The sequence below is a fragment of the Mauremys mutica genome, chromosome 15 (assembly GCF_020497125.1).
Source record: "Mauremys mutica isolate MM-2020 ecotype Southern chromosome 15, ASM2049712v1, whole genome shotgun sequence".
Classification (NCBI taxonomy): Eukaryota; Metazoa; Chordata; order Testudines; family Geoemydidae; genus Mauremys; species Mauremys mutica.
The window spans coordinates 2,284,793-2,309,922 of NC_059086.1; the positions used below are offsets into that span (position 1 = coordinate 2,284,793).

The 25,130-nt window shown below is 43.5% G+C and overlaps 1 protein-coding gene across 7 annotated transcripts in view; it reads right to left on the bottom strand.

Moving 5' to 3' along the window:
• Positions 1-25,130, bottom strand: part of BICRA (BRD4 interacting chromatin remodeling complex associated protein) — a 128,748-nt gene that overhangs the window by 21,506 nt on the left and 82,112 nt on the right. For 6 of the 7 annotated variants that reach the window (XM_044989068.1, XM_044989069.1, XM_044989070.1 and 3 more), the window contains 5 exons: positions 13,734-13,779; positions 11,780-11,822; positions 10,789-10,854; positions 6,742-8,736; positions 2,707-3,024 (listed from right to left, as the gene is read on the bottom strand). In XM_044989068.1, the coding sequence (XP_044845003.1) occupies positions 2,707-3,024; positions 6,742-8,736; positions 10,789-10,854; positions 11,780-11,822; positions 13,734-13,774 (2,463 nt within the window). In that variant the 5' untranslated portion in view covers positions 13,775-13,779. The remainder of the gene's footprint in view (positions 1-2,706; positions 3,025-6,741; positions 8,737-10,788; positions 10,855-11,779; positions 11,823-13,733; positions 13,780-25,130) is intronic. The other variant, XM_044989072.1, reaches the window with a different exon arrangement.

The following is a 25,130-nucleotide window of genomic DNA, read 5'->3' on the forward strand; positions in this document are numbered from 1 at the left end:
GACTGTACTGCAGTGCAAGCCACTCTTAAAACAGAAAAAGCCTGGGGCTCCCAAACTACTTTTAAGTCCAGAAACCCCACTGAACTCAAATCACTCTGTGAAGGGGTTTACCGAGGCATTGCCTACGGAAAAAAGAGCTTGAGGAACTGAGCTCTTTCTACCACTCTCCCCCTCTGGTTTATTCAAGAGAAGCGCTTCTTTGAGCTAACCGGAGCATATGTAGACTGAGATTTCAGGGGTACAGGTTCCAGCTCTCATACCGTCCACCAGGGATGCTTGTGGGCATAGTACTATCATCTGCAGATTTATTGCACTGGCTCGCCGGCTTAGAAGCTACCTTCAAAAATGTTTTAAAATCAGTAAAAGAAACAACTTGGGAATAAAACTTGAAAGGCATCTTGTATGGGTGTTCCTTAACTTCTGAAAACAGCTTCAAGTCTCAGCCAGTGTAGCCAACCTTTCCCCAGAAAGCCTTACCGCAGGGGGTACAGTGTTTGTCCCAGTGTGCGTGAATGTAAATAAAGCCCAGCCCCTTTGCCCCACAACTGTGGCACCATGAAAAAGGGGAGGGAGAGGGGGTCCAACTTTATTTTTAGAATGTATTTAGTTTCCTGTCCTAGAGCCCTTCTCCTCGTCTGAGCCCCCCGTGGGGCACAAGAACCTCCTTGGTTTTATTTACCCTCCTCTGTATTGCACCATCTTAGCTCCTTCCTAAGCTCCCTTTGAATTGCTTAGAACAACACTAGGCATACCTTTTGCTCCCTTCCCACGGGATCTAATCAAAATTAAAATGCCTTCCACCCAAAGGAGCAAGCCTGAGCCCACTGGTTCCCTGCATAGTACAGTACTGTACTACCCACTACATTAGAGCCAACCCGCATTTTTAATGGTGCTAACCCTATGAAGGCACTGGCCACTGCAAGTCCCCTGATATGAGAACCTGGTCAATATCACGCTCTTCTATAAATTACGGGGGTGAAACTGATCTATTATAAAGTCAAGTTCTCAAGTCTTATTGTGGCTAAGAAGAGCCTTTCGACTATCACATCACTTTAATTCTACCACAGTCCTTATTATAACCATTTGCTACTAAAATATAAAGAATAAAAGAAGAATTAAGCCTCTGGCAGGAACACAAATGTACCAGGACAGCAGTGTGCAACTGTGAAGGGACAGAAGAAAAAGCATTGCAAGACAGCAGCAGTTTCCAGCGCTAGTGAGAACCTGCAGGCAAGCAAGCAAGAGCAGCAGGAATTCAGAGAGTAGATGAACAGGCAAGTGTCACAGACTGACAACAAGGGCCAGAAGGGGGTACGTTTGGAAGGGGAAAGAAAGATTCAATAGGACTGCTGACGCAGCAATGCATGGACATGTCCCAGGCTCCGAATATAAAAGGCAATTCCCTCAGTCACAGACCTTGGTGTGAAAACATCGGCAGCTCACCCAACCCAGCATGCTGATGTTTTATATATTGTCTGGAAGCTTCCAAACTGAACTAAACTGCAGTCTGAACTCCCATCTTCTCCAGGCTGCTCACATGATGATCATGGGTGATAAATTACTCAGGTCCATTTGATCACTTTGGCTACCAAGGTCCCGGATTCTGCCTGAAGTCTGCTAACCTCACCTTGGAACCCTGACCCATGCACATCATTCTTCTCCCTTTATTGCTTTCTTCTCAGAATAAAAACAAGTTATATTTTCCTTTGTTTCTGGGCTGTCTAAAAACAGGGATGGAGCTGCTTTTATTTTAAAACAAAGATGCAGCTGGATTTTGTTTTATCTTCTCCTAGCGATACAGATCCACCATAGAAAAGTGAACTAGGGAGTTGAATTTGGATGCTATAAATATTAGAATCATGGAGATACAAGATGGAAAAGACTTATTACAACATCATCCAAGCCACCTCTTTGCCAACATGTGATGATGGTATCATGCAGCACAACTCTTTTGCTATAGAAATGTGATTATGAGTATTTGTGTGTACTTATGTGTATATATATATAAAAATATAAAAATCCACACACATAATGAACTTAAACTTTTGATTACATTTGAGACTGGTAAAAACATTTTTAAAAGCATACAGTTTATTAACAACTTTGCTTTTTAACTTTTTTTCCTTTCTTTTTCTTCTTTTTTTTGGCAAGTCTCATTGAAACCAAGAAAAGAATGTTTGGTTGTTTCCACATTTCTATATAGCACAGAGGCCAGTCAAAAATCTCTCTCTGGGAAATTCGCACAGAGTTTTATAACATGTGGATTCAGGGCCAGACTGTCTATGCACTTACTACACACTTACAACAATGTAACTGAAATCATAATCCTGCCCTCAGACTGCTCATGAAAAGTCACCCTAGTTAGAAGGGAGATAAATGTGCCAGTAGCAGAATTCTTTTTCCATCACATTTTTGCCATTACACCACAAGAGGGCGACTTCTGTTACTACTATAGAGGTTACCCCACCACCACCCACTTCCATCTTTGTTTTGAAATGTGAAAAATGCTAGTGTACACCTAAGAGATACACTGATATTTTGTCTTTGTGTATTGGTCCCTCCCCTCCTGCAGAGAGAGAGAAAGCAAAAAGCAAAAGAGAACTCTAAGAGGAAGGACCAAACAGATTAGACAGAAGCTAAGGACAGAAGAAAGAAAGGAAGATAGGCCAAAGCAGGCTGTGTGGAATCACAACAGGTAAGGGCTACCTGGCAAGCCAGTGCCTGTTGGGAATGGCTGGCTGAGAACTGAGGTATAAGATTCGGTCCTTTGGACTCCACCGTTGCCAGATTCTGATTCTGGGTCAGCTCTCGGCTGGCAGGCGGTTGCAGAGCTGTGCCTGCACTGCTGCTCACTATCACTGATGCTGGGACACTGCTTGTGGTGCTGAGAGCTGTTGTGGCTATGCTGTAGATGGGCAGAGGCATTGGAAGGTGTGGTGGTACTGTGGACTGATTCAGATTGTTCTCCTGCTGCATTTTCAAGGATGCCGGATAAAATTGCTGCTGCTGCTGGCTCCGATCCTTCTGAAATTTCCAACAAATTTAGCATTGACCAGATTTCTGGTTCTTTCTCCTCCTTTTTTTCTGTTGATGTTCACCATCCAACCCCCATATTCATTCAGGCCTTTGCTACTAATGGTACTCTATTAACAATACCTCAACCAGTTGTCAAAAGCAAATAGTTTCTGCTCTTGCTCTTCACCATGCCCACCCCCAGATACTGGTCCAATACTTTTCAGGACTCTTCACAGGCACTAGGCAGATCCAAATTACTGTTAGAAATGAGACTACCTCCTCTGAAGATGGTAAGAGTCATTTTACAGCAGTCTCTTCCAGGAACCTGCAGAATCTGACCATAGCCATGTTACTCCTGGGGGAATTCTGCACCACTGTGCATGCACAGAATTTGTCCCCCACAGATTTCTTTGCTTCCCCGCATTAAAATGACTTTCTGACAGGGAAGCACAGGAAAGCCATAAGAGCAGTGCCCAGGGCAGTCGGCAGAGAGGTAAATCACTGGGCAGAAGGCAGGACTGGAGAAGACCCGACTGGTGGCTGCTAGTGCTGGCTGGGGAGGACGGGACTTCCTCTTCCCCTGCACAGCATCCGGGGCTGGGTCAGACCCACTCCCAGATTTTTCCCCGGCTACAGGAAGCTCTGCAAACTCCCCCTGCCCCAACGCTCCTCAGCTGCAGGGGGAGGGATTCCTGTACAGGGAGCTGCACCCCCATCTGCCCAACCTCCATGCATCCAGACCCCCTCATTACCCAGACCTTCCTGCTGAGTCTCAGCCCTCCTCCCCGCACTCAGAACCTCACCCACAATGAGCCCCACTCCCCTTGCACCTGGACCACCCCGATGAGCCCCTTGCACCCAGATCCCCACCCCACCGAGCCCACACCAACTGCACCTGGAGCCCCACCCCACTGAACCCCACTCCCCCAGCATCTGGACCTCCCACTGAGCCCCCCCCACCCAGGCCCCCCTGCCAAGCTCTATCACTGCAACGCCCTCCCCCGCTGAGCTCCAAACACCTTCATCTGGACCCCCCTGCAAACTCCCATTACCGATGCACCCAGAACCCACCCCCACAAGCCCCTGTGCATCCAGATGCCACCCGCACCCAGAACCCTCTCAACCCACACCTGGATCCCCCCACATTAAGTCCCTCCACACTTGGATCCTGGGAGGGTGGGGGAGGAGAGACAGAAAGCTGCACAGTGATCTCCCACCTCGGTGCAGCCAGTGGCCTGTGCTCCCCAGTGCCAGGCTGGAGCCTCCACATTTATTAGACAAATAAAATTTGCAGAATTTTGCAGAATTTTAAAATCTTTTTTGGGGCAGAATGCCCTCAGGAGTAAACTATCAAAGCAACAGCTTGTGCCCTACTGCGAGACCTAATGTGAAATGCAGGGAACATTCCTACTGGACGGTAGCTTTACACAGTAACAGAATTTGATGTGATATCAAACTGCAAATAAAAACAAAAAACCTCCAAGCCAAGACGTTGGGAGCCATGTCTGAAATTCCCATTCTTAATGTCATTCCCTACCCTTGTGCTGAGACAGTGCCGAACATGCAGGATTCACAAGAAATCATTTATGGTTTAGATAAGTGAGGGTTTCTTTTCCCCCCTCAGTACCCAGCAAGAAGAGAGTAGGCTAGGGTTCGTTTTTGTCTCTGAAGATCACAGCTTTTGTGAATTTTTTTAGGATCTCAGTGACACGTCCCTCCTCAAGTTACATTAACATTTGTACATTTCTTTTCTTGTATATAGTAATAAACAGTGAAAATGGAAGTACATTTTAGTGTTAAAGGGTCACTGTCAAGATCAAAGCCTTACGTTTAAAATGCTCCCTGTGTTACTAGCAACATCCAAAAAAAAAATAAAAATTAAATAACTTCAAGCTTCCCTTTACTGTTCACCATCACTGATGCTGTTTGTTTACTTTTTGCACTTGGACAATGAAATGAGACTGATTAGTTTCACTATCAGTTTCTACTCCCCGAGGCAGAGTTCTAAACTAGGCTCTGCAGCCTTGGGAAAGTCATTTAACCTCTTTATCTCACATTCACCATCTGTAAAATGGGACTAATATTACTTTCTCAACTACCTCATAGGAGTGTTGTTACAGCTAATTAATTACATGTTTCTACAGTGCTTTGAAAATGTGGAGCATTATATAAGAGGTAATTTAAATATTATTAGTCATGTTCTGTAAACCCCAAAGTGAAACCGATTCTGACTGCTAACTCTCTGCACTTCTACTTGCTTTACAAATATTAACTAATGAATCCCCACCTCTATGAGGTAGGTATGTACGATTAGTATCATTATTGCTTTTAAGATGTTGCTGTGTTCCAACTGCAGGAGACAGTTTGTCTTTTAATTTAAACAACTTTAATTGAATTAAAAAAGATAAAAACCTTTCTATTCATAATAGGTTATGTAACACCCCCTCCCCCTTTTTTTTTTAAACTACTACTACATCTGGGGCCCAACTTAGTGACAGTGACCACTTTAAGTGGATTATGCAGTTACTGTATCATATTGGTGAATCAATTAATTTAATTAATTAAATGTTTACAAACATTTATATTATAATTTTTTTTAAAAAAAGTATATTTAGAGGAATATAAAAAACAAAGAAAATTCACAGATGACTCTAGTTTTGTATCTCGTAAGTTGCCAGAGGATCTTAGTGACATTGGGACAAATTTAACCCTAGTATGGGGAGGCACAGCTCAAATGATGTCAGTAGTATTGTGTCCATTCATGTCAGAGGTAAATCTGGCCCACTGTCTTTTGGAGAAAGGCATGTGTGAGAATGTTATGGTAAATTGATAACACTACTCTTAGGTAATATTTAAGAGGAATTAAAGACTGTAAACTCCTATGGTCTCTCTAATGCAATTCAGTGACTTCACCAGGCCTTGGATCAAGCCTTCATCTTTTTTTAAATTAAAGAATAAAAATACAATGGTTAAACTGATACCCAAAAGAAGTGAAAAGCCTTATCTAATCTGATATGATATGAACAGATGAGGTGAGCCATACCTGCTTTCTGTCTGCACTCCTTAGCAGTGTACATAGTGACTGCATCATCACTTGTGAGAGTGGAAGATGCTGAACTGGCAAGCCTGGACACTGAACTCTTATCCACAAACAGAAGAACACAGGCAGTGGCTGTGCAAGTCTCCCCTCACTAATGCGCCTCAGCAGAGAACTGGAGGTACAGTCTCGGGGAGCCATGGGAACTCAGTCAACGTGGCATGTTTATTTATCAGCTTCTCTTCTGTGACTACCAGCCATGATGGTAGCTTTTGTGATCTGGATGCAAGTACCACTAACCCACCTACTCATTCCACAGAAGTGATCGAATGGCCAGCAGATGACAATAGCTGCCAGATACTAAAAACCTAGGCTAGATTCAAAGTAGGTAAAAGGCTACATACTCATTACCAAACCTCTGAGACCACCCAGTTCTTCTAGCAGTTTTAAATTAAAGCACACATTCTAAGTGAGTAGGTCTTATGATGGGATAACCCACCAACTTTGAAACTTCATTAAAAAAAATAATTAGTGCTATATTACAGCATTTGTAGTGTGTCCAGTCTATGAGGAAAGATTAGATTATGCAGCCTGAATCCTATAACTCTCCTTTGCCTTCCTCACAATAGATAAAATAAGTGAGCCAACTAGCAATACCACTAATGTGGTCATTACAATATTTCACTTGCCTGTTGCAGAAACATCTGCATGGAATCTTGGTTTATGACAGTTCCAGCAGCTGTCTGGCCCAAGATGATCTTCTCTGGACTGGATGCCAAGTTAGGGCTGGGCTGTGAAGTCACAGGTAGCTGTGCTGGCTGCTGAGGAGGCTGCTGCTGCACATTCAACTGAAGATGAGGTGGAGCTGGAGGCTGGGAAGCACTCTGGACGGTCAGTATAGAGGACTGGTCACTGCTTGGCAGCAGGCTGGTGCCAGAAGCAGGCTGTGGCTGAATGAGGCCTGGACTCTGACTGCTGGTGGTGGCAGATGCCTGAATGCTCACAGCTTGGTTGAGGTTCTCAGTGGAATTTAACATAGCAACTTGATTAGGCAGAGTTACACCTTGGATAACGGTCTGCCCAGTCTGACTGATGGCACCACTGGCCAATGAGGCTGCAACAGAGGGCTGACTCTGAGTGGTCAAGCTGCCAGCTAGAGAGACAGGCATCTGGAACAAAGTTGGCTGACCCACCTGACCAGGCTGCAGCTGAATAGGTGCAGAAAGAATGTGAGCAGTGCCATGCGCATTCTGCGATGTAAGCACCTGCCCCAGATTCAGCTGGCTAGCTATGTTCTGATTGGTGAGGATTTGGGCAGGCAAGGCCTGATTGGTTATCAGCTGTCCACCAGGCCCTTGGCTAGTTATGATGTGGGCTTGGCCACTAGGGTGCGAAGTTGTTAGGATCTGTCCTCCCATGTTAGCCTGCAAGGCTGAGAGCTGCTGGGGTATCTGAACAGCAGAGGCACCTGCTAACTGCCCAGGAAGAAGGAACTGGTTCTGACCCTGTAACATGGCTTGAGGAACATGCTGCGCGGGGATGACAATACTGCTGCCTTGGTTTAGCAAGTGGACGCTCATGGGCTTGCTGAGGGCTTGCTGCTGCGGTGGAGGCTGTTTGAACATGTTGGCAGGCAGCCCTTGCGGGAATCCAGACAGCACCACATTCTGTCCCGGTTTGCCTGCCATAAACGTCAGGTTCTGTTGGGCTTTCTGCTGTTGCAGGGCAGCCTCGTTCTGGATGGTCAGGGTGGTATTATTGGGACCAAATGGCTTGGGGGTGATCTGGTACAGCTTTTGTTGAAGGACCCCTGCAGGTTTGGGCTGAATTGGTGTGGGTGTTCTGTGGATAATCACGTTTTGGGCCTGCACCAATGGGCTGCTTAAGTTCGACGTGACTGTGAGAGGTTGGGAGCCTTGGGTGGCAGATACGTTCCCAAACATGGAGTTTCCATTCAGTGTGGTAGTGGCCACTGATGGCAGGTTTTTCTGGATGACAAGGCCAGCGTTCTGTGGAGACACCCCTGTGGAAGCGAGGGTGACCTGCTGTTGCTCAGGTGTCTGGGTGATGTAACTGCCAACAGGCATGGTGGCCACTTGGGAGGGCTGAACTTGTTTTGCAATGATCTGCTGAGCTGACTGGTTAATAGCCATCACCTGTTGCCCAACTACTTGAATCGGCCCAATTCCCAATGTCCCACTTGGGCTTCCATTAGGCAAGCCCTGAAGGTTGGAAATTGGCTGTATGGTAACATTCCCCAAGCCAACCTGCTGAAGAAAAGGCTGAACACTGATGGCCTTATTAACAACGTCTGCTCCCACTGACTGCTGCACCAGTGCTTGATGTGTCAGGACTGCAGGCTGCTGCAACCCGATTAGGTCAGCCCCACTGGAGAAAATCTGCGGCGTGCCATCAGAGGCAGTCTGAACCACTGGCTGAAGTGTAGGGAGCTGGAAAGAACCCAGGTCCAGTTCTGCCTCTGCCTCCAGAGTCTGTTCTGTAATGTTAGCCTCTTGCAGGCTCTGCTGGAGAATGTCACAGGGCTGGTCTGAGTTCTGAAGATTTGCCCCGCCACCAGATGGTGACCCCAGGATGTCATCTTCTAAAAAGTCTAGGTCAACGCTTGTTGTGTTCTGATTCTGTTCAGTGTTCAGATGGTTGCCAGAGGATTCTTGTACATGCAGCTAAAAGGTTTAAGATGGGAGGAGTGGGGGAAGAGAGAGAGAAAAAGCATTTAATTCAAACCCATGAAACAGGATTTTTAATCTTTCTGTGCTAAATGGTTGTGCACCCTTACTGGGAGCTGTTAAAATGCTTTTGTGATCCACCCTAGAGTTGACTGCATCTCAGTGTTGGGCAAAGTGATCCCAATGTCAAGTTTGTGTATCAATTTGCTAAGTACATTTGTAAACCATCTTGCCATCCCCATAAAGTGCTAAATAAATGCATGATGTTATTAAAGGGAACCCGAGGCACAGGGATTAAGTGCCTTGCATAAAGTCACACTGAGTCAGTGGAAGAGCTGGTAACAGAACCCAAGCGAGCAAACTCGCAATTCCTTTACTTTAGCCATTAGACCAGTGGTTCCTAAACTTGTTCCACTGCTTGTGCAGGGAAAGCCCCTGGCGGCCAGGCTGCTTTGTTTACCTGCCGCGTCCGCAGGTTCGGCCGATCGCAGCTCCAGTGGCCGTGGTTCGCTGCTCCAGGCCAAGGGGAGCTGCTGGAAGCAGCGCGGGCCGAGGGACGTACTGGCCACGCTGCTTCCAGCAGCTCCCCTTGGCCTGGAGCAGCGAACCGCGGCCACTGAGAGCCACGATCGGCCGAACCTGCAGACGCGGCAGGTAAACAAACCAGCCCAGCCCACCAGGGGCTTTCCCTGCACAAGCAGCGGAACAAGTTTGGGAACCACTGCACTAGACTTCTCTAGAGCATAAACATAAGAAAGTGAGGTGATAGCAACAGAGTTTGGAAAATATAACGCCTTTGTATTAATCAATCAACTAAAAAGTAGAATAAAATTGTTGTTGGACCTAGAACTGAGATTTCCATATTCCAAAACTAGAAAAATAGTTTCTTGCCACTGACATTCAAACGAGCTCAGACATATACCTCCATACACTGGCTGACCTTAGAGCAGTGGTTCTAAAACTTTTGTACTGGTGACCCCTTTCACATAGCACGCCTCCGATTGCAACCCCCTTTATAAATATATAAACAAGTGTTTTTAATTTAACACCATTATAAATACTGGAGGCAAAGCGGGGTTTGGGGTGGAGGCTGGCAGCTCGCGACCCCCCCATGTAATAACCTCGCGACCCCCTGAGGGGTCCTGACCCGCAGTTTGAGAACCCCTGCCTTACAGGGTGAGCTCCTCAGAGCAGGGACTGTCCTCGTGTGTTTGGAAAGTGCCTAGCACACAGTGGGTACTACTGGCTTTATCATGTCAATGTTTTGTGTGAGGCAATCTTGGTCCCATTTGTTTTTGGATCTACCTGAAATCAGAATCTAACATTTAAATCCAAACTCTTGGAAAAGCTTCTTTGCTTTCCAACAAGTACCATAGAGCATCAGAAGCTTTAATAAATGGCTTTTCATAAATAAAAAAAGCTCAATGTAGTCAGGAAAGGATAAAAAAAACTCACTACGCTCTCTATTCTATTGCAAGTACAAACAGCATACTTGGTGGAAAATAAAAAATACTGGCCATGTTTCCAATCAGATTTGTGCAAAATAATCAAGTGAGGCTTTCCAGGGTCAACTTTACCCTGTCTGTCTGTCAACAAAACTGAGCACTCCCAACTCCAATCCTACATTAGAAGAAAGAACTAAGAAGGTGCTACATGTTCCTTACAATTCCTTTGTAACATTCAGCCCCATTTTCCCCACAATCTTTAAAGGATAGTGGTCTTATCATACTTTCTTTTTTAGCTCCTCTGTATTCTCTGTCCTCAAAGTTTTCCCAAGTTTATAGAAAAACAAACACACACAGAGAGAGGTGTGTGCTTATAAACCCATTTTCCCCTCCCCCACACATATGGGGCACACACTAAACCCATTTGTTCTTCCCTGCCCCAACTTTTCTTTAAGATTTTGGGGAATAATCCATGCATCCTGTGTAATCTACTCACACTGGAAAACAGATTTATTAAAAACAAACTTGTGAAACAACAAAAGACAGGTTTCTAAAATGAATTTACCAAGTAACAATTAAAAAAAAAATCATTATAAATACATACCCCAGTACCCTCAAAGAAGGCACTGGCTGCATCTCCTGTGTTGTCCAGGAGATCATCACTGTCAATCTGCAATTAAAAATATTGTATTTACTTTATTTAAATAGAATTAAACTGAATTTAGTGCTGACACTGTGGATGGTGCTGAGTGGCAGTCACTGAAGACAGATGAATGGTCTCTCTAGCCACAGAGCTGGTCCACCATTGGTAGCAGCTGAGCAAGCTTCCTTCACACGCACTGCCCCTCTGCCAACATGCCTCAGATTTGATGTGGAGAGCCCCAAATCCAGAGGTGGGAAGGTAGTTCTCTCTCTGGGGCTTATTCAATACTTGGCTTCTCTGCTGAAGGGGCAAACAAGTACCAACCGTAGCGGCAGATATTGTCAGGTAGACACTTCCCTACTAAAAGAACAGGAGCACTTGTGGCACCTTAGAGACTAACACATTTATTGGAGCATAAGCTTTCGTGGGCTACAGCCCACTTCATTCCGATGAAGTGAGCTACAGCCCACGAAAGCTTATGCTCCAATAAATGTGTTAGTCGCTAAGGTGCCACAAGTGCTCCTGTTCTTTTCGCAGATACAGACTAACACGGCTGCTACTCTGAAACTTACCTAGTAGGAGACAGAAAAACTTATTTTGCTCAGGTCAGCAAACAATAAACTAGAAGATAGGGCTCTGTGATCGCTAGCAACATAGGTGACGAGGTTGGGCCCCCATTCTTGTAAACTGCTCTGTGCAGAGGACAGTGCATGTACAGCTCTAATGATTTCAGTGTGGCTCTGCTTGGAGCAGCTTGCAGGATTGGGTCCTTAGAGACGAAAAATTCCAGAACCTATTACCACCCCCCTGGGCTACTCAATCCCTTCCCCCTTTAAAAAAAAAAAGAGAAATTCAAGTTAGGTTTTTTTTCCCCTTTAATCTAAACTTCACTGTCAAAAATGTTTAAATTTTAATATTTTGATTAACAAAACAAGTAAAAACCACTACTCACCTTTTCAGATCCATGTAAAAAATCATTCAAAGCCTGAGGATCACTGCAAAACAACATATGAAATTGTTTAAAGAGAGAATGTACGACCCAAATTTTAATCTGAAAAGAAATACACGTCCCTAATGAATATATTCACATAACTGGGCATCCACTTGCATTCTGACTGGTAGAAATATCAGTTTACTGCTAGGGGATCGCTGTTATTTTTTTGACAGTCATTCCTCAGCAGCACTGGTGTGGCCAACAGTTAGTTAATATTGCTTCGGCAGAGGCCAGTAACTCCTTCTATACACTGTCCTGTCAGGAGCACATAAAAGCCATGAGGTTCTATCATGAAAAATATTGCATTTTGGTGCATGAAATGTGCCAATATGGATCTGAGAGCCATTTGGCTGCTCTATCACCCCCATGGACAGAATTAATGTGGATGCATTTTGAATAAAAACAATTAGGTCCTGTACCCTAGAACATTTTTACAAATTTAAATTTGATACAAGATTTCAACCATCTAAGACTAAATGACCAATAACGTACACAGCTTTATGCTCTATTTTTATACTACATAAAGATACTGATTACATACATTTACTGATTGTAAACGGTGATTTTTCTTTTTAGCCTCCTCTGTCACTAACATGCTCTTATTTCCCCTCCCCTGTTATTTCTGCAGGGCCCTACTTACCAAGTCATTGACAACAGTTTTATAATCGCAATAATCCCTTCTGGAAAATTAGCCTACATTGTGGTTAACAAGTAGTTTGTCAAAACATTAACTGCTCTGAGTTAACCTCAGGCTACTAGCTAGCTCAGGGGTCGGCAACCTTTCAGCAGTGCTGTGCCGAGTCTTCATTTATTCACTCTAATGTAAGGTTTCCTGTGCCAGTAATACATTTTAACGTTTTTAGAAGTTCTCTTTCTATAAGTCTATAATATAGACCTAAACTATTGTGTGTAAAGTAAATAAGGTTTTTTAAATATTTAGGAAGCTTCATTTAAAATTAAATTAAAATGCAGAGCCCCACGGACCAGTGGCCAGGACCCGGGCAGTGTGAATGCCACTGAAAATCAGCTCGCGTGCCACCTTTGGCATGCATGCCATAGGTTGCCTACCCCTGAGCTAGCTAGAGCTGATGACAGCTTTCACCAGGCACTTCTCTCAACAAGCACTTTGCAACAGTGCTGTGAGACGGACTATCGCTGTACATTTTTAAGCGTGTGCAGTGCCTAGCTGCTATAGTTACTGGCATAACACTACAGAAATTAGATAGTTTTATCCACACATGCATTAAACGGAACAAATGAAAAACAGAATGTGCAGAGTTAATCTACTGTTAATGTTTATTTCTCTATAAAAATCAGCTGTGCAAAATGTTCTTAATTAAACCTAAACAAACAAACAAAAAACAAGTGCAACAAAACAAGAAACCACAAAAGTTTCAAACAAGAAAATCAGAGCTGGTTCAGCCAAAAACTTACTGCAGTTTTAAAGGTTGCTATCAAATTTTCACATACAATTATTAATTATTATTATTTGTTTGTTTGCAGGAGCGTCTACAATGTGGGTAGTCTCTTTCAGCACAGCAAAGAAGGGATAGTCCCTGCCCCAAAGAGTTCACAGTCTAAGGCAGACAGAGATTAGGGAAGGGGAGTAGCAAGTTTCACTATGGAAAGCATTGCAGAAGTGGGCATTAAGAGGGGCCTTGAAAGTAGGCAGTGTAGGGCCTTTAAGAGAACTTCAGGGAAGTTGAACCATGCAGAGAGAACTGCATGGAAAAAAGCATAGAGGCCATTGACTGAGAATGTGTGCAAACCTGAATTCCATGGAAATGCTCTTAACGCCAAACATGGAATCTCAAGTCTTTAGCACCCTCCCCCCACCCCACCCAATACCCTAGAATAGTCCAGAAGATGATAAATTAGCATGGGGTCTGTTTCATGAGGCGGTACTACTTACCAAATTACATCTAACAAGCACCGGCCATCTTCATCATCCATGTCAACTGAAAAGAGGGGTGAGAGACTGCATTAAAATTAGAAAAATACAGCTGTGCTATGCAGCACAAACTGTATTTATTAACTGCTGCCTTCCCATCCCCACCCCACAACAAACAAAAACAACCCCCCACCCACCCCTTAAGCCCCAATACAACATTTTGCAATTCAAAAGGTCTTTCTTCCACATACAGACCCAATAATATACACCTCATTTTATCCTGCTATGGCAGATGAGTAATCATTGCTTAGTCCTGGTCTACACTGGGGGGGGGGGGGGGGGAGGGTGAAATCGATCGAAGATACGCAACTTCAGCTATGAGACTAGTGTGGCTGAAGTTGACGTATCTTAGATCGACTTACCTCCCGTCCTCACGGCCTGGGATCGATGGCCGCGGCTCCCCCGTCGACTCCACTTCTGCCTCTCGCCCTGGTGGAGTTCCGGAGTCGATGGCAGAGCATTTGGGGATTGATTTATCGCATCTAGAGGAAACACGATAAATCGATAGCTACCCGTCAATCCGTCGGGTAGTGTGAACATACCCTTAGGTGCTCAAAGGTCTTTGGGCTTCAGCATCTTAGAGCATAAATACACGTGTTAACACATTCCATTCTTATTATTTATGTTGCTGTGTAATTTGGTGCTGGTTAAAAGAGCCAGACTGCTAGGCCCTGAAGTTTGAAGTCCCTATTTCTCCAAAGAGCGACAGTGACAAGTCAAATTGCAGGCCCACACGATGCCCTCACCAACATACCCCAAGCCTCTAACATACTTATGGGGAATGTGTGTATCAGCCTCCATTCAATCTTTAGCTTCCCTCCTGAGACTAGGGAGGAGCAAACAGCTATTGCTAATTTATGGTTGCAGGTTTTTTTTATGTGAATACTTGTCCACTGGATACTGAAGAGCCATCAATAACTTTCAGTCACTACTGATATAGGCTGGATTTGAAAAGGTGACCTACAAGTGAAAGGCTCCAGCTCCATTTCCAGTCCATCTAGCATGCCAATTCCTTTACTTATTCTCTCTCTCTCTCTCTCTCTCTCTCTCTCACACACACACACACACACACACACACACACACACACACACACTCTCTTACTTAAAATTAATGCTTATGAAAATCAGTCCTTTGTTATCGGCTGGCAGCATGAATTCAAGTGTTCGTTTGCAAATTTATCCCCCACAATAACAACCCCATACCTCATCTGGGCCTCTTCAGAATAGATAGGGCCAAATAAATCCAACTGATTCACTATTAAGAGAAACCCATGATAAGACGTTAACTAAATTAGAACTCAACTCTTCAGATTGAATATACAGGCCCATCTTGCTGACATTTGCTATAGAAGTAACTAGAATTACTTCGCTGTGTTTAAGAGATTAGTTCTGCACCACAGGGATAAAACACCCTTCCCCCTGGTTTTTGCACCCCATGTTCTGGCCATTTGTTTTGCATATTAAATCACAAGTCTCTTTTGCCTCAGACCTGACTGGGTTGAGGGTGCAGGGGGAAAAATCATCCCAGCTGACATTGCAGTCATGGTTTGATCATCTGCAAGAAGTTCTCAAAAGGGATTCACGTGACTTACAACCAATATGTGCTATCACGTTTTAACTAGCTCTAGACACCAGGGGGCAACCTCTCAAAAAACACTAGGTGCAGGATGCAGCTGGACATTCCCAGGGTCCGTGAAAGCGGGAAGAAGAGAGGCAGGTGCACAGGATGGGGTGTGCACAGCTCTCCATACAGAAACAAATGAGCTGTCTTGTCTTAAAGGGGCTTAAAGCTGGTTTGTCAGCTGCAGCTAGACAACTGCTAGAAAACCATTAACTCTCCAGTGGTGACACTCAGCTACAATACAGTACACATAACACTGAAGACTATATTACTGACCCCTTCAGATGTACATGCCACTTCTATTAATGTTAATGAGTAGTCCTCAGCACACATTAGTTCCATATAAAATCACATTGCCAGAAGTCAGTTTCCTGCTGTGAAAACACTTTAATTCAAGGGTTTGCCTTTTTAAAAAAACAAAAACAAAAAACATGAAGGGCATTAAATAAAGGCTACACATTGTGGCTCCCTCGGCAATAAGATGCCATATAAGAGAAAACCGCAGTAAGGACCGTCTATGCCACAGCCATTGAAGGCAAAGACTGAATCACTGGTGATACTCTTGGTGATCTGTCTTCGTTGGGGTGGAGGATCCCGGGGTTTGTGCTTGGGAGGTACCAGAGGCACTGATACTACCACATCCTGACCCAGTGCCAATGGAGCCCTAGACTTGGGGGCTTTCTTATCATGCCTCTTTAACTTAGGACGTATTAAGTTCTCTTGGGCTGAGCTAGTGCTCAATTTAGGCAGGGCTGGATCCAACTTCTTTAAAGTGGATTTGAAGTAAGATTTAGCCTCATGCTTATGAGAATGCTCCCTGCTCTCCCAACAAGACCCTGCTGAGACATCTGGGGGAGGTAGATTCCAGGGGGGTGAGGGGTGGGTCCCCGGCCTGGATATGAGTCAACTGTGTGCCCTTGTTGCCAAGAAGGCTAATGGCATTTTGGGCTGTATAAGTAGGAACACTGCCAGCAGATCGAGGGACATGATCATGAATCTTGATGACTCCCATTAACCAGGACAATTGTCTGCAGATGGGTGTGTTTTACCTCTAAGTCTTCCTGTATACGTGTGTGCTGGCAAGTGGGCAATGAAGTCTTTCAGTGACATGTGATCATGTCACCTGAACTGGAATCCATCTTTAACCTGGTGCTTTTCCATTGAGAAGGAGGGGGTGGAAACGCAGAGAGGGACAAAGGATTCCTGCCTTATGCAAAAGATATATAAAGGGGTGGAACAGAACAAAGAGGAGGGAGAAGCCATCATGAAGAATCCCCTAGCGACCACCTGAGCTGGAACAAGAGCTGTACCAGGGGAAAGAATTGTGCCCAGGCCTGGAAGGTGTCCAGTCTGAGGAAAAAACTTACTGAAGCATCTCTGAGGGTGAGATTATCTATATTCAGTTTGATTAGACATAGATTTGCGCATTTTATTTTATTTTGCTTGGTGACTTACTTTGTTCTGTCAGTTACTACTTAGAACCACTTAAATCCTACTTTCTGTATTTAATAAAATTATTTTTTACTTAATTAACCCAGAGTATGTATTAATACCTGGGGGAGCAAACAATTGTGCATCTCTCTCTATCAGTGTTATAGAGGGCGAACAATTTATGAGTTTACCCCGCATAAGCTTTATACAGGGTAAAACGGATTTATTTGGGTTTAGACCCCATTGGGAGTTGGGCATTTGGGTGTTAAAGACAAGCACACTTCTGTTAGCTGCTTTCAGGTAAACCTGCAGTTTTGGGACAAGTAATTCAGACCCTGGGTCTTTGTTGGAGCAGACAGGAGTGTCTGGCTCAGCAAGACAGGATGCTGAAGTCCTGAGCTGGCAGGGGAAACAGGAGCAGAGGTAGTCTTGGCACATTGGTTGGCAGATCCCAGGGGGGTTTCTGTGATCCAACCCGTCACAGTATGGAAAAAGAAATTGCAAAGTCGCAGTTCTCCAGAACGTACAGATTAATACTGCTGCCTTCTCAAACACACAACATGCAAAGACATTTTCTCCTGTTCATTTCAAGACACCATTCAAAATTGCCTTTGATTTAAAAAACTCTTTGTTAGTCTGGAGCAAATTTTCAGACAAACCATGCCTCTCTCAACACTCGTCCAACCAACTAGCACTGGACTCCTCTGTTTCTTCACCAAATCTCTGCCATTCTGGGTGCAAGAGCCTTCTTCTCCTTGGCAACCTTCCTGTAGCTCTTTACCTATTAAATTCACTATCTTATTTAAAATTTCACCAGAAAGCATAACTCTTCTCTACTGCTGTTACATCAGAGTTTCCTCCTCCACCTCTTCCCCCCCATGCCATTATTTAATTCTAATTGTATTTTTAGTTCTCTAAAGCATTCTGATGATCCTGCTTGTGGGAAAGAGAGTATACAAACCAAAACTGTATTGTGTTATACTGCAAGAGGTCTGCAAAACACTGACTGATTTGGTGTACAAATAAAACCATCATGATTATAACCTTATACCAGGAGAGATGGAAAGAAGGAGGGGAAAAGGAGGAGAATCTTTAAAAAATGTATATAACCACAACCATGGATTATTATCCCATTAAAAAGTCTAACAATTTCATTCTGCTCTGTCATTCTAGTGCAAAGCAGTTTTATGAGCACTTAAGGGTTTTATGAATGAAAATATTGTTTCTTTTCTTACCCTTGCACCCGTAAATAATCTTAAGTATAACAAAAAAGGACTTCACTAAAGCTTTGTCTGTTTTAAATGCAAATTCACCGGAAAACACAGGCTTAAGTAAAATGGCCACTGCTTTCCACTGAGAATATGTTCATAATTTGGAGGAATCAGAGACTCCATAATTACCACTATGATTGGGTAGATTAAACCTACTATATGAGCTAACTGACCTTTAACCCCTTTTCTGACTATATGCCTATATTTGAGCTGGAAGGTGTGATTCCCAGTTTGCACCGATGTAACCGTGCTAGCCTGAGCAAAGCTAGTACAGGTACATCCACGTGAACTGGGAATCATAGCTCCCAACTGAAGTGTAGATGTGCTCATAGATCTTCCAGTAGTTCCAACCCCAAGCAGCCTAAATTCACAAGGCAGGACCCCTCAAATCATGAGACTACTTAAAAATCATTTTTTAAATCTCATAATACAGTTTAAGTTAATTTGATTTACCTTCTGTTTTTTCAGACCTTTAGAGGTCATGTTTATAAGCTTTTCTCCACAACCAGGAGGTCCATATGTTTACTTTAAAAAAGCTGAGATTCTTATGTCACTTGACTCCAGGAGCTAGGGCTTTATGAAACACATCAAATATCACAAGACTTGTGATAAAATCATATGAGAGTTGACAACAGCCATTATTTTCATTAGTCACTATGCTGAATTTATGTCATCTCTATTTTTTTCCACAAGAGGAGTAGATGGTAGCATAACCACCAGATTATGAGGTCACTGTAGTAGGAGCAGGTGTGACGAAGTGGGACTGTTCTTAATGTTTCCTCTGAATACTGTGAGTGCCTCAGTTTCTGGCCGACACACTGTCTCCTGGCCCAGGCCCTTCCCCCCTGCAAGGGGATGCTGAAGGTGTGGGAGCGTAAAGAGGTCAGGTGACCTCCTGGCCCAGGAAAGGAACTCAGCAGAGAAGGAGGGGCTGGAGCGGATTTCAGTTTGGAGCTGGCTGGGGACGGGAAGTGAGTGCAGATGGGGTTGTCTGGCTCTCTGGGCCCCAAATTGAATCTGACTGAGGGGTCCTGTTCTCTGTACCTACAAGCTCTGTTTTAGACTGTGTTCTTGTCATCTAATAAACCTCTGTGTTACTGGCTGGCTGAGAGTCATGTCTGATTGCGAAGTGGGAGGGCAGGATCCTCTGGCTTCCCCAGGACCCCACCTGGGCAGACTCGCTGGGGGAAGCGCACGGAGGGGCAGAGGATGCTGAATGCTCCAAGGTCAGACCCAGGGAGGTGAAGCCGTGTGAGCTTCTTGCCCTGCAGACAGTCTGCTCCAAGGGAGAGGAGGCTCCCAAAGTCCTGACTGGCTTTGTGGGGAGCAGCTCCAGAGCATCGCCCGGGGACTCGGTGACAGCAGGAGAAGCTGGAGCGAAAAAGAGATGATTGAGGGAACAAAATGCTCTTATTCAAGCTTAACCTCTGGAATGAATAGCCAAAGAGATACAAGAAAATAAAGGCGAAGTGGTTTTGTTTTGGCGTAAGTGCTTCTTCCCCACACTCACCCCTCTAAGTTATTTGTGGTACTAGTTATAGTTTGAGCAGATGTTTTCAGGGAACTATCCACAGTGTGCAGCAGCAGTCAAAAACAAACAAACAAAAAAACTAGGAACCACTAGGAAAGGGATAGATAATAGGGTAGAAAATATCATAATACCACTATATAAATCCATGGTACATCCACACCTTGAATGCTGCATGCAGCTCTGGTCACCCCATCTCAAAAAAGATTTATTAGAAATGGAAAAAGGTACAGAAAAGGGCAAAACAAATAAGGCTATGGAACAGCTTCCATATGAGAAGACATTAAAAAGACTGGGATTATTCAGCTTGGAAAAGAGATGACTAAGGGGATATATGATAGAGGTCTATAAAATCATGACTGGTGTGGAGAAAAAGTGTTATTTTCCCCTTCACATAACACAAGAACCAGGGGTCACTCAATGAAATGAACAGGCAGCAAGTTTAATACAAAGAAGAGGAAGTATTTCTTCACCCAATGCAGTCAGCCTGTGGAATTCATTGCCTGGGGATGTTGTGAAGGCCAAAACTATAACAGGATTCAAAAAAGAATTAGATAAGTTCATGGACGATAGGTCCATCAACGGCTATTAGCCAAGATGGTCAGGGATGCACAATCCAATGCTCTGGGTGTCCCTAAGCCTCTACTGCCAGATGCTGGGACTGGATGACAGGAGATGGATAACTGCCCTATTCTGTTCACTCTCTTTGAAGCATCTGGCATTGGCCACTGTCTGAAGATAGGATACTGGGCTAGATGGACCATGGGTCTTACCCTGTATAGCCATTCTTATGTTCATGCATAGTACTTTACAGATTAATGTGAGGATCCCAACCCACAATGAGAATCTCAGACGCACCCCCTTGTGCTTGCATGGAACCCCATGAAAGTCAACGAGGCTCTGCATGGATGGATGCATGCACAATTTTCGTTGCTGTATTGGGGCCTACCCATCAGCTTGGAGGAGAGTTTACAATCTCAGTTAACGGTGATTTGCAGAGGAATTTAAAAAAAACAAACAAAAAACCCCAACTTTGTTTGCTTCTTGATAATGCAGCAAAAAGGCTTGACAAGTTTTGCTTCATGGTTTGCGTTTTACATGAAAAATGTAGGTCCTGGTACAATCTACAGTGACTAGAGATTTAATGAAATTATGACACCCAAAGAGGTTAAGAGAATGTAAAAGCTGAGCAGTTGAGAAGGGAAGCAATGCTATTTAAGCCACTTTGTTTATTTTTGTTAACATGTATTTACCTTCATTGACTGATTAAATATTTTGGAGAAATAAAGAGACAGACTGCCAACAACGCCTTAAGTTAAAGCGACTGAGCTCACAAACGTCCCCAAGAAACCCTCTAGTCTCAGGAAATCCTCCTACAAAAACACTAGAAAACTTGACTTTACATTTCTGATATTTCTAAGGTCAAAAACACAGAGAAACAAAAAGCAAACGTAAAAAGAAAAGTCCTTTTCGGTCTCCGTAAAGATAAAAGCAATACATGTAGGTGAACTCCTCCAAGTGGAGTTAAGGGACTGGAGGATGAATGTGACAACAGCAAGACTGTGCTAGTTTAGGCAATACATGGAGCTTGAGAGCGTAAACATAACTGATTACAGTGACTGTCTTATTTATAATCGAGTAGAGGTTTCTGTAGGACATTTACAGATCTTGTCTCTACAAGATTTCAAAGGTCCTAGTGGCATTTATCTTTCTGAATGCATAGAGGAGCAGCATTATAACTTTTATTAGCTTTGCATTGTTGTTGCTGATGGCCATCATATTGCTAAGAATAGTAGATTATATGGCCAGAAGATACCATTAGGATCAAGTACTCCCTACCTCACTTCGTGATGCAGGCTGCAGGTTTTACCCAATGATTCTTCCATCTAGCACACCATCACTTCTAAGAAAGACATCCAATCTTGATATAAAGACTCCGAATGATGGAGAATTTACTACAACTCTTGGTAATTTGGGATGTTAAGGGGAACACTATGGATGGAAAAATATTCCCACCCTCCTTTGTTGACACACTTGAATTTGTGATGGGTATATACCAGAAAGGTTTGGCATTTCCTGGCCATAAATGTCACCTTGTAATGCTAAAAATAAAAAGTAGAGCTGCAGAGGGAAGGGGTAAAGTAATAGGAAATGCAATATAAAGACCAAATTCTCTTGCATGTTGCTCTCAGTTCAATTTCTAGGACTGCAGAACAATTCCCATGAAATCTGAATGTGCTAATGCATAATACTAACAGCAGTTTTTAATTATTTTTGAAGATTCATACACAAAGATATTCCCTACATAAAACAAAAAGACTTGGTTGAAGGAGACAATCAACGAAGATCCAAATTCACAGGGGCCAAGAGTCAGCAATACAAACTAACCTTCCTCTTAATTTCTGAGGTAACGAACTGCATGTCTGAAGAGTTAAATAAAACAATAGGATCCAATACAAAACTGTGCTCCTTTATCCCCACAGCTAACAACAAGGACAGTCATTTAGCTATACAGGAAAAGCAGCCAACAAACTACAGAACCCACAAGTACTACCTTCTTAATTTAAAAAGTGACTATTTATAGCACACTGGTGGGGAGATCCATAAAGCATATGGAAGTGCTGATAAGCACCTAGACATTCTAAGGTTTATCCAAAGCCTCTTGGTTTTACAGCTCTTGAGGAAACTGGCTTTTCAGTGATTTCCAATACTTCATGCTTATTTTTGGGCTGGAAATGCGGAAAGAACTGCTCCTCTCATGGTATTCTGAAACTCCTGCTATCTGTCTGAACCTAGAAGCGCAGGGACATCATAAAAATGAAACAAAATGGGGGGGGAGTGTATAAAAATTATCCAAACTTTTTGTCCTGCATCAAAGAAGGTTCAGTTCAAGTTTGCAGTGAAATGTAATAAAGGTTGCAGCAAAGAATCCTGTGGCACCTTATAGACTAACAGACGTTTTGCAGCATGAGCTTTCGTGGGTGAATAAAGGTTGACTTACTTGTTCTTACAGCCTTATTTACAGACTCTTGCTGTAATTTACTCAACATGCTTATTTTAAACCCTATCCCACAGATCTTTACAGTAGCCAGTAAAAGGAAAATGTGTCCTTGCTTATCTGAAAATTTCCTTTCTTCGAGTAATAAGGTCCACAGATCTGTTACAATGGGTACTTCAACCTCCTTGCAGATTGGGGACAAAACCAGATCTGTCAGTCCCTGGCAGCAGGCAAATGCCCCACATCCAGATGAGAGAGCTTTCACAGCCAAGATAATTCAAATCTACTTTCTTATATTACAGATTGTGTTAAATATACTTGAGGAAAAAGCATAACAATTTCTTCTACTCCAGAGCATGGTAATTTTCATCTAATGACAACAAATCCAAATCCTTGAATGTCCATTTCCATCTCTATTATGAGTGATCGTTTGTCTCTGGTGTGGGTCGGGTCTGTGGGACTTCTTACTCGAAGAAAGGAAATTTTAAAGTAAGCACAGATAAACTGTCCTAATCTTCTTCATACTAAGGACCATAGATCCATTACAATGGGATTTTCATAGCAGTGTGCCTTCTGGGTGGAAAGCGGGGTCATCCTTTAAAAGTGGACAGGAAAGCGGGGTCATCCTTTAAAAGTGGACACCTAAAACGTGATTTTATATATATATATATATATATATTTTTTAAATAAATCTGTATCATATCCTGGGCACTGAGGTGTGGAGAAGACTTCTGCCAAAAGAAAGGAAATGGCACTGGCTAAGATAGGATGACTAATATGCAGAACTCGGTGAAAGTATGTGCTGATGGTCATATGACCATCTAGCAGATCTCAAAACAGGAGACATGTCTATTCTGACCTAAGATTTTCCATGCTCTTAAGGACTTGACTTACATGCTTAACCAAAGGAAGAATATTTCTTGACATTTACCTAGGGAATTAATTCTATGACCGTTATGAGGCCCACCTGTCTGAATTAAAAGTACAATGAGAGAAAGCCGCCAATGGAAAGCCTGCTCTAATGGATAGAAAGTATAATGACATCTGAAGAGGTTCATTCCAGGCAAGGCTGTAAGGAGCAGAACAGATAGGAAATTTTGCTCCACCCAGGACAGAAGAATTTCTCTCTGGGGTAGAACTGATAGTTTTAATAATAACTGGGAAGAACACAATCAGACATGTTGACTGTTGCCACCAAGAAGTCATCTGGTCTGTTATCGATGGAGGGCAGTGTTCTCAGAGATCAATAAACCACTGTGTTCCAGCTAGTGGATGCTGGGCTCTCTCTTTCTGGTTCCTATTCCCTGAACTGAACCAGAAGGATCCCTACAAAATACCTGATTCTCTGCATTCACTAGTTGTGGGAGTGTAGAATATACAACTGGAGCTAGTTTTCTGCCCATGACTAAAATAGAGTGAGATGAGGAGGAGATACCCAGAATTAGTGACAAGGTTTCATATGACCTCTGGACCACTGAAGCTCTCCACAAAACATAAAAATTGTCTGAGGATGGTGAAATGGGATTGTTTTGAAGACGAGCCTCTTTTAGGAATTTATTTGGATGTTACAGACAAGGCCCTGCTCTGCTTGTTCCCAATTCTCAGAGATTAGAACTAGGATGGAGAGCAGGCTGTAATGCTCCAGTCAAAGTATATAGTGGATTATTTCATTTGTGTCACGGCCTATGGGCTGCTGAGACTGGGAATGGGACAAAGCTTTTCCTGAAATTCTTGCACTGCTCCCAATTTGGACAACGTCCAGTGACCTTAATTGATGAAAGCACTTTTGCTCCCAAATTGAAAGAGCCTGGCACCAATCAGGGGTCTACCACAGACAGGGCTGGTTGGGAGACCTTTAGAGAGCCCTGAGGCACTAGAGAACAGCGAATGACCCTGCGCTTGTTCTAGCTACCACTTGCAGAGAGGCATGTTCTCATGTTGCAATTCTGACTCCTTCAACTTGCCATATCACCTGTATTCCTTCCTATAGTTCCTGGCAGGAGTCAGGATTGTAAATCAACTTTTCTTACCACTCTGAACAGCCTCAGCTTTTCATAAAGTTTCCCATTGTATTGCCAAGATAGCCGTGGGATAAATGGATCCGAATCCCTCTTTCTCTCTTTCCTTCCAGGGAGAAGCCCTGAGACCATCTGATTTTTAGGCTGAGAAGAACCATATTCACATTATTGTCCACCTGCATTAGCACTCCTTGTGAAAGCATGCGGGGGCATCCAGGGTTTCAGATGATAGTTCATATTTGTTTGTTTATTTGTTTTGGCCTGATGCCCCTGGAGACATTTTATATCCAAAAGAGGGTGCTGAGATTGTCTGCCTGGACTTGGCTACCTGTGAAGGACTTGCACAGTGAACAGGCCACTCTTACAGGTAAAATCTCCCCTAGTTAGAAACACTGAGTTCTTGACCACTAGGAAAAATAGCCACATTAATTTTCTGTAGTGATACCAGGTTACATTTTGATGGGTACACACTGAGAAACCTTATATAATGG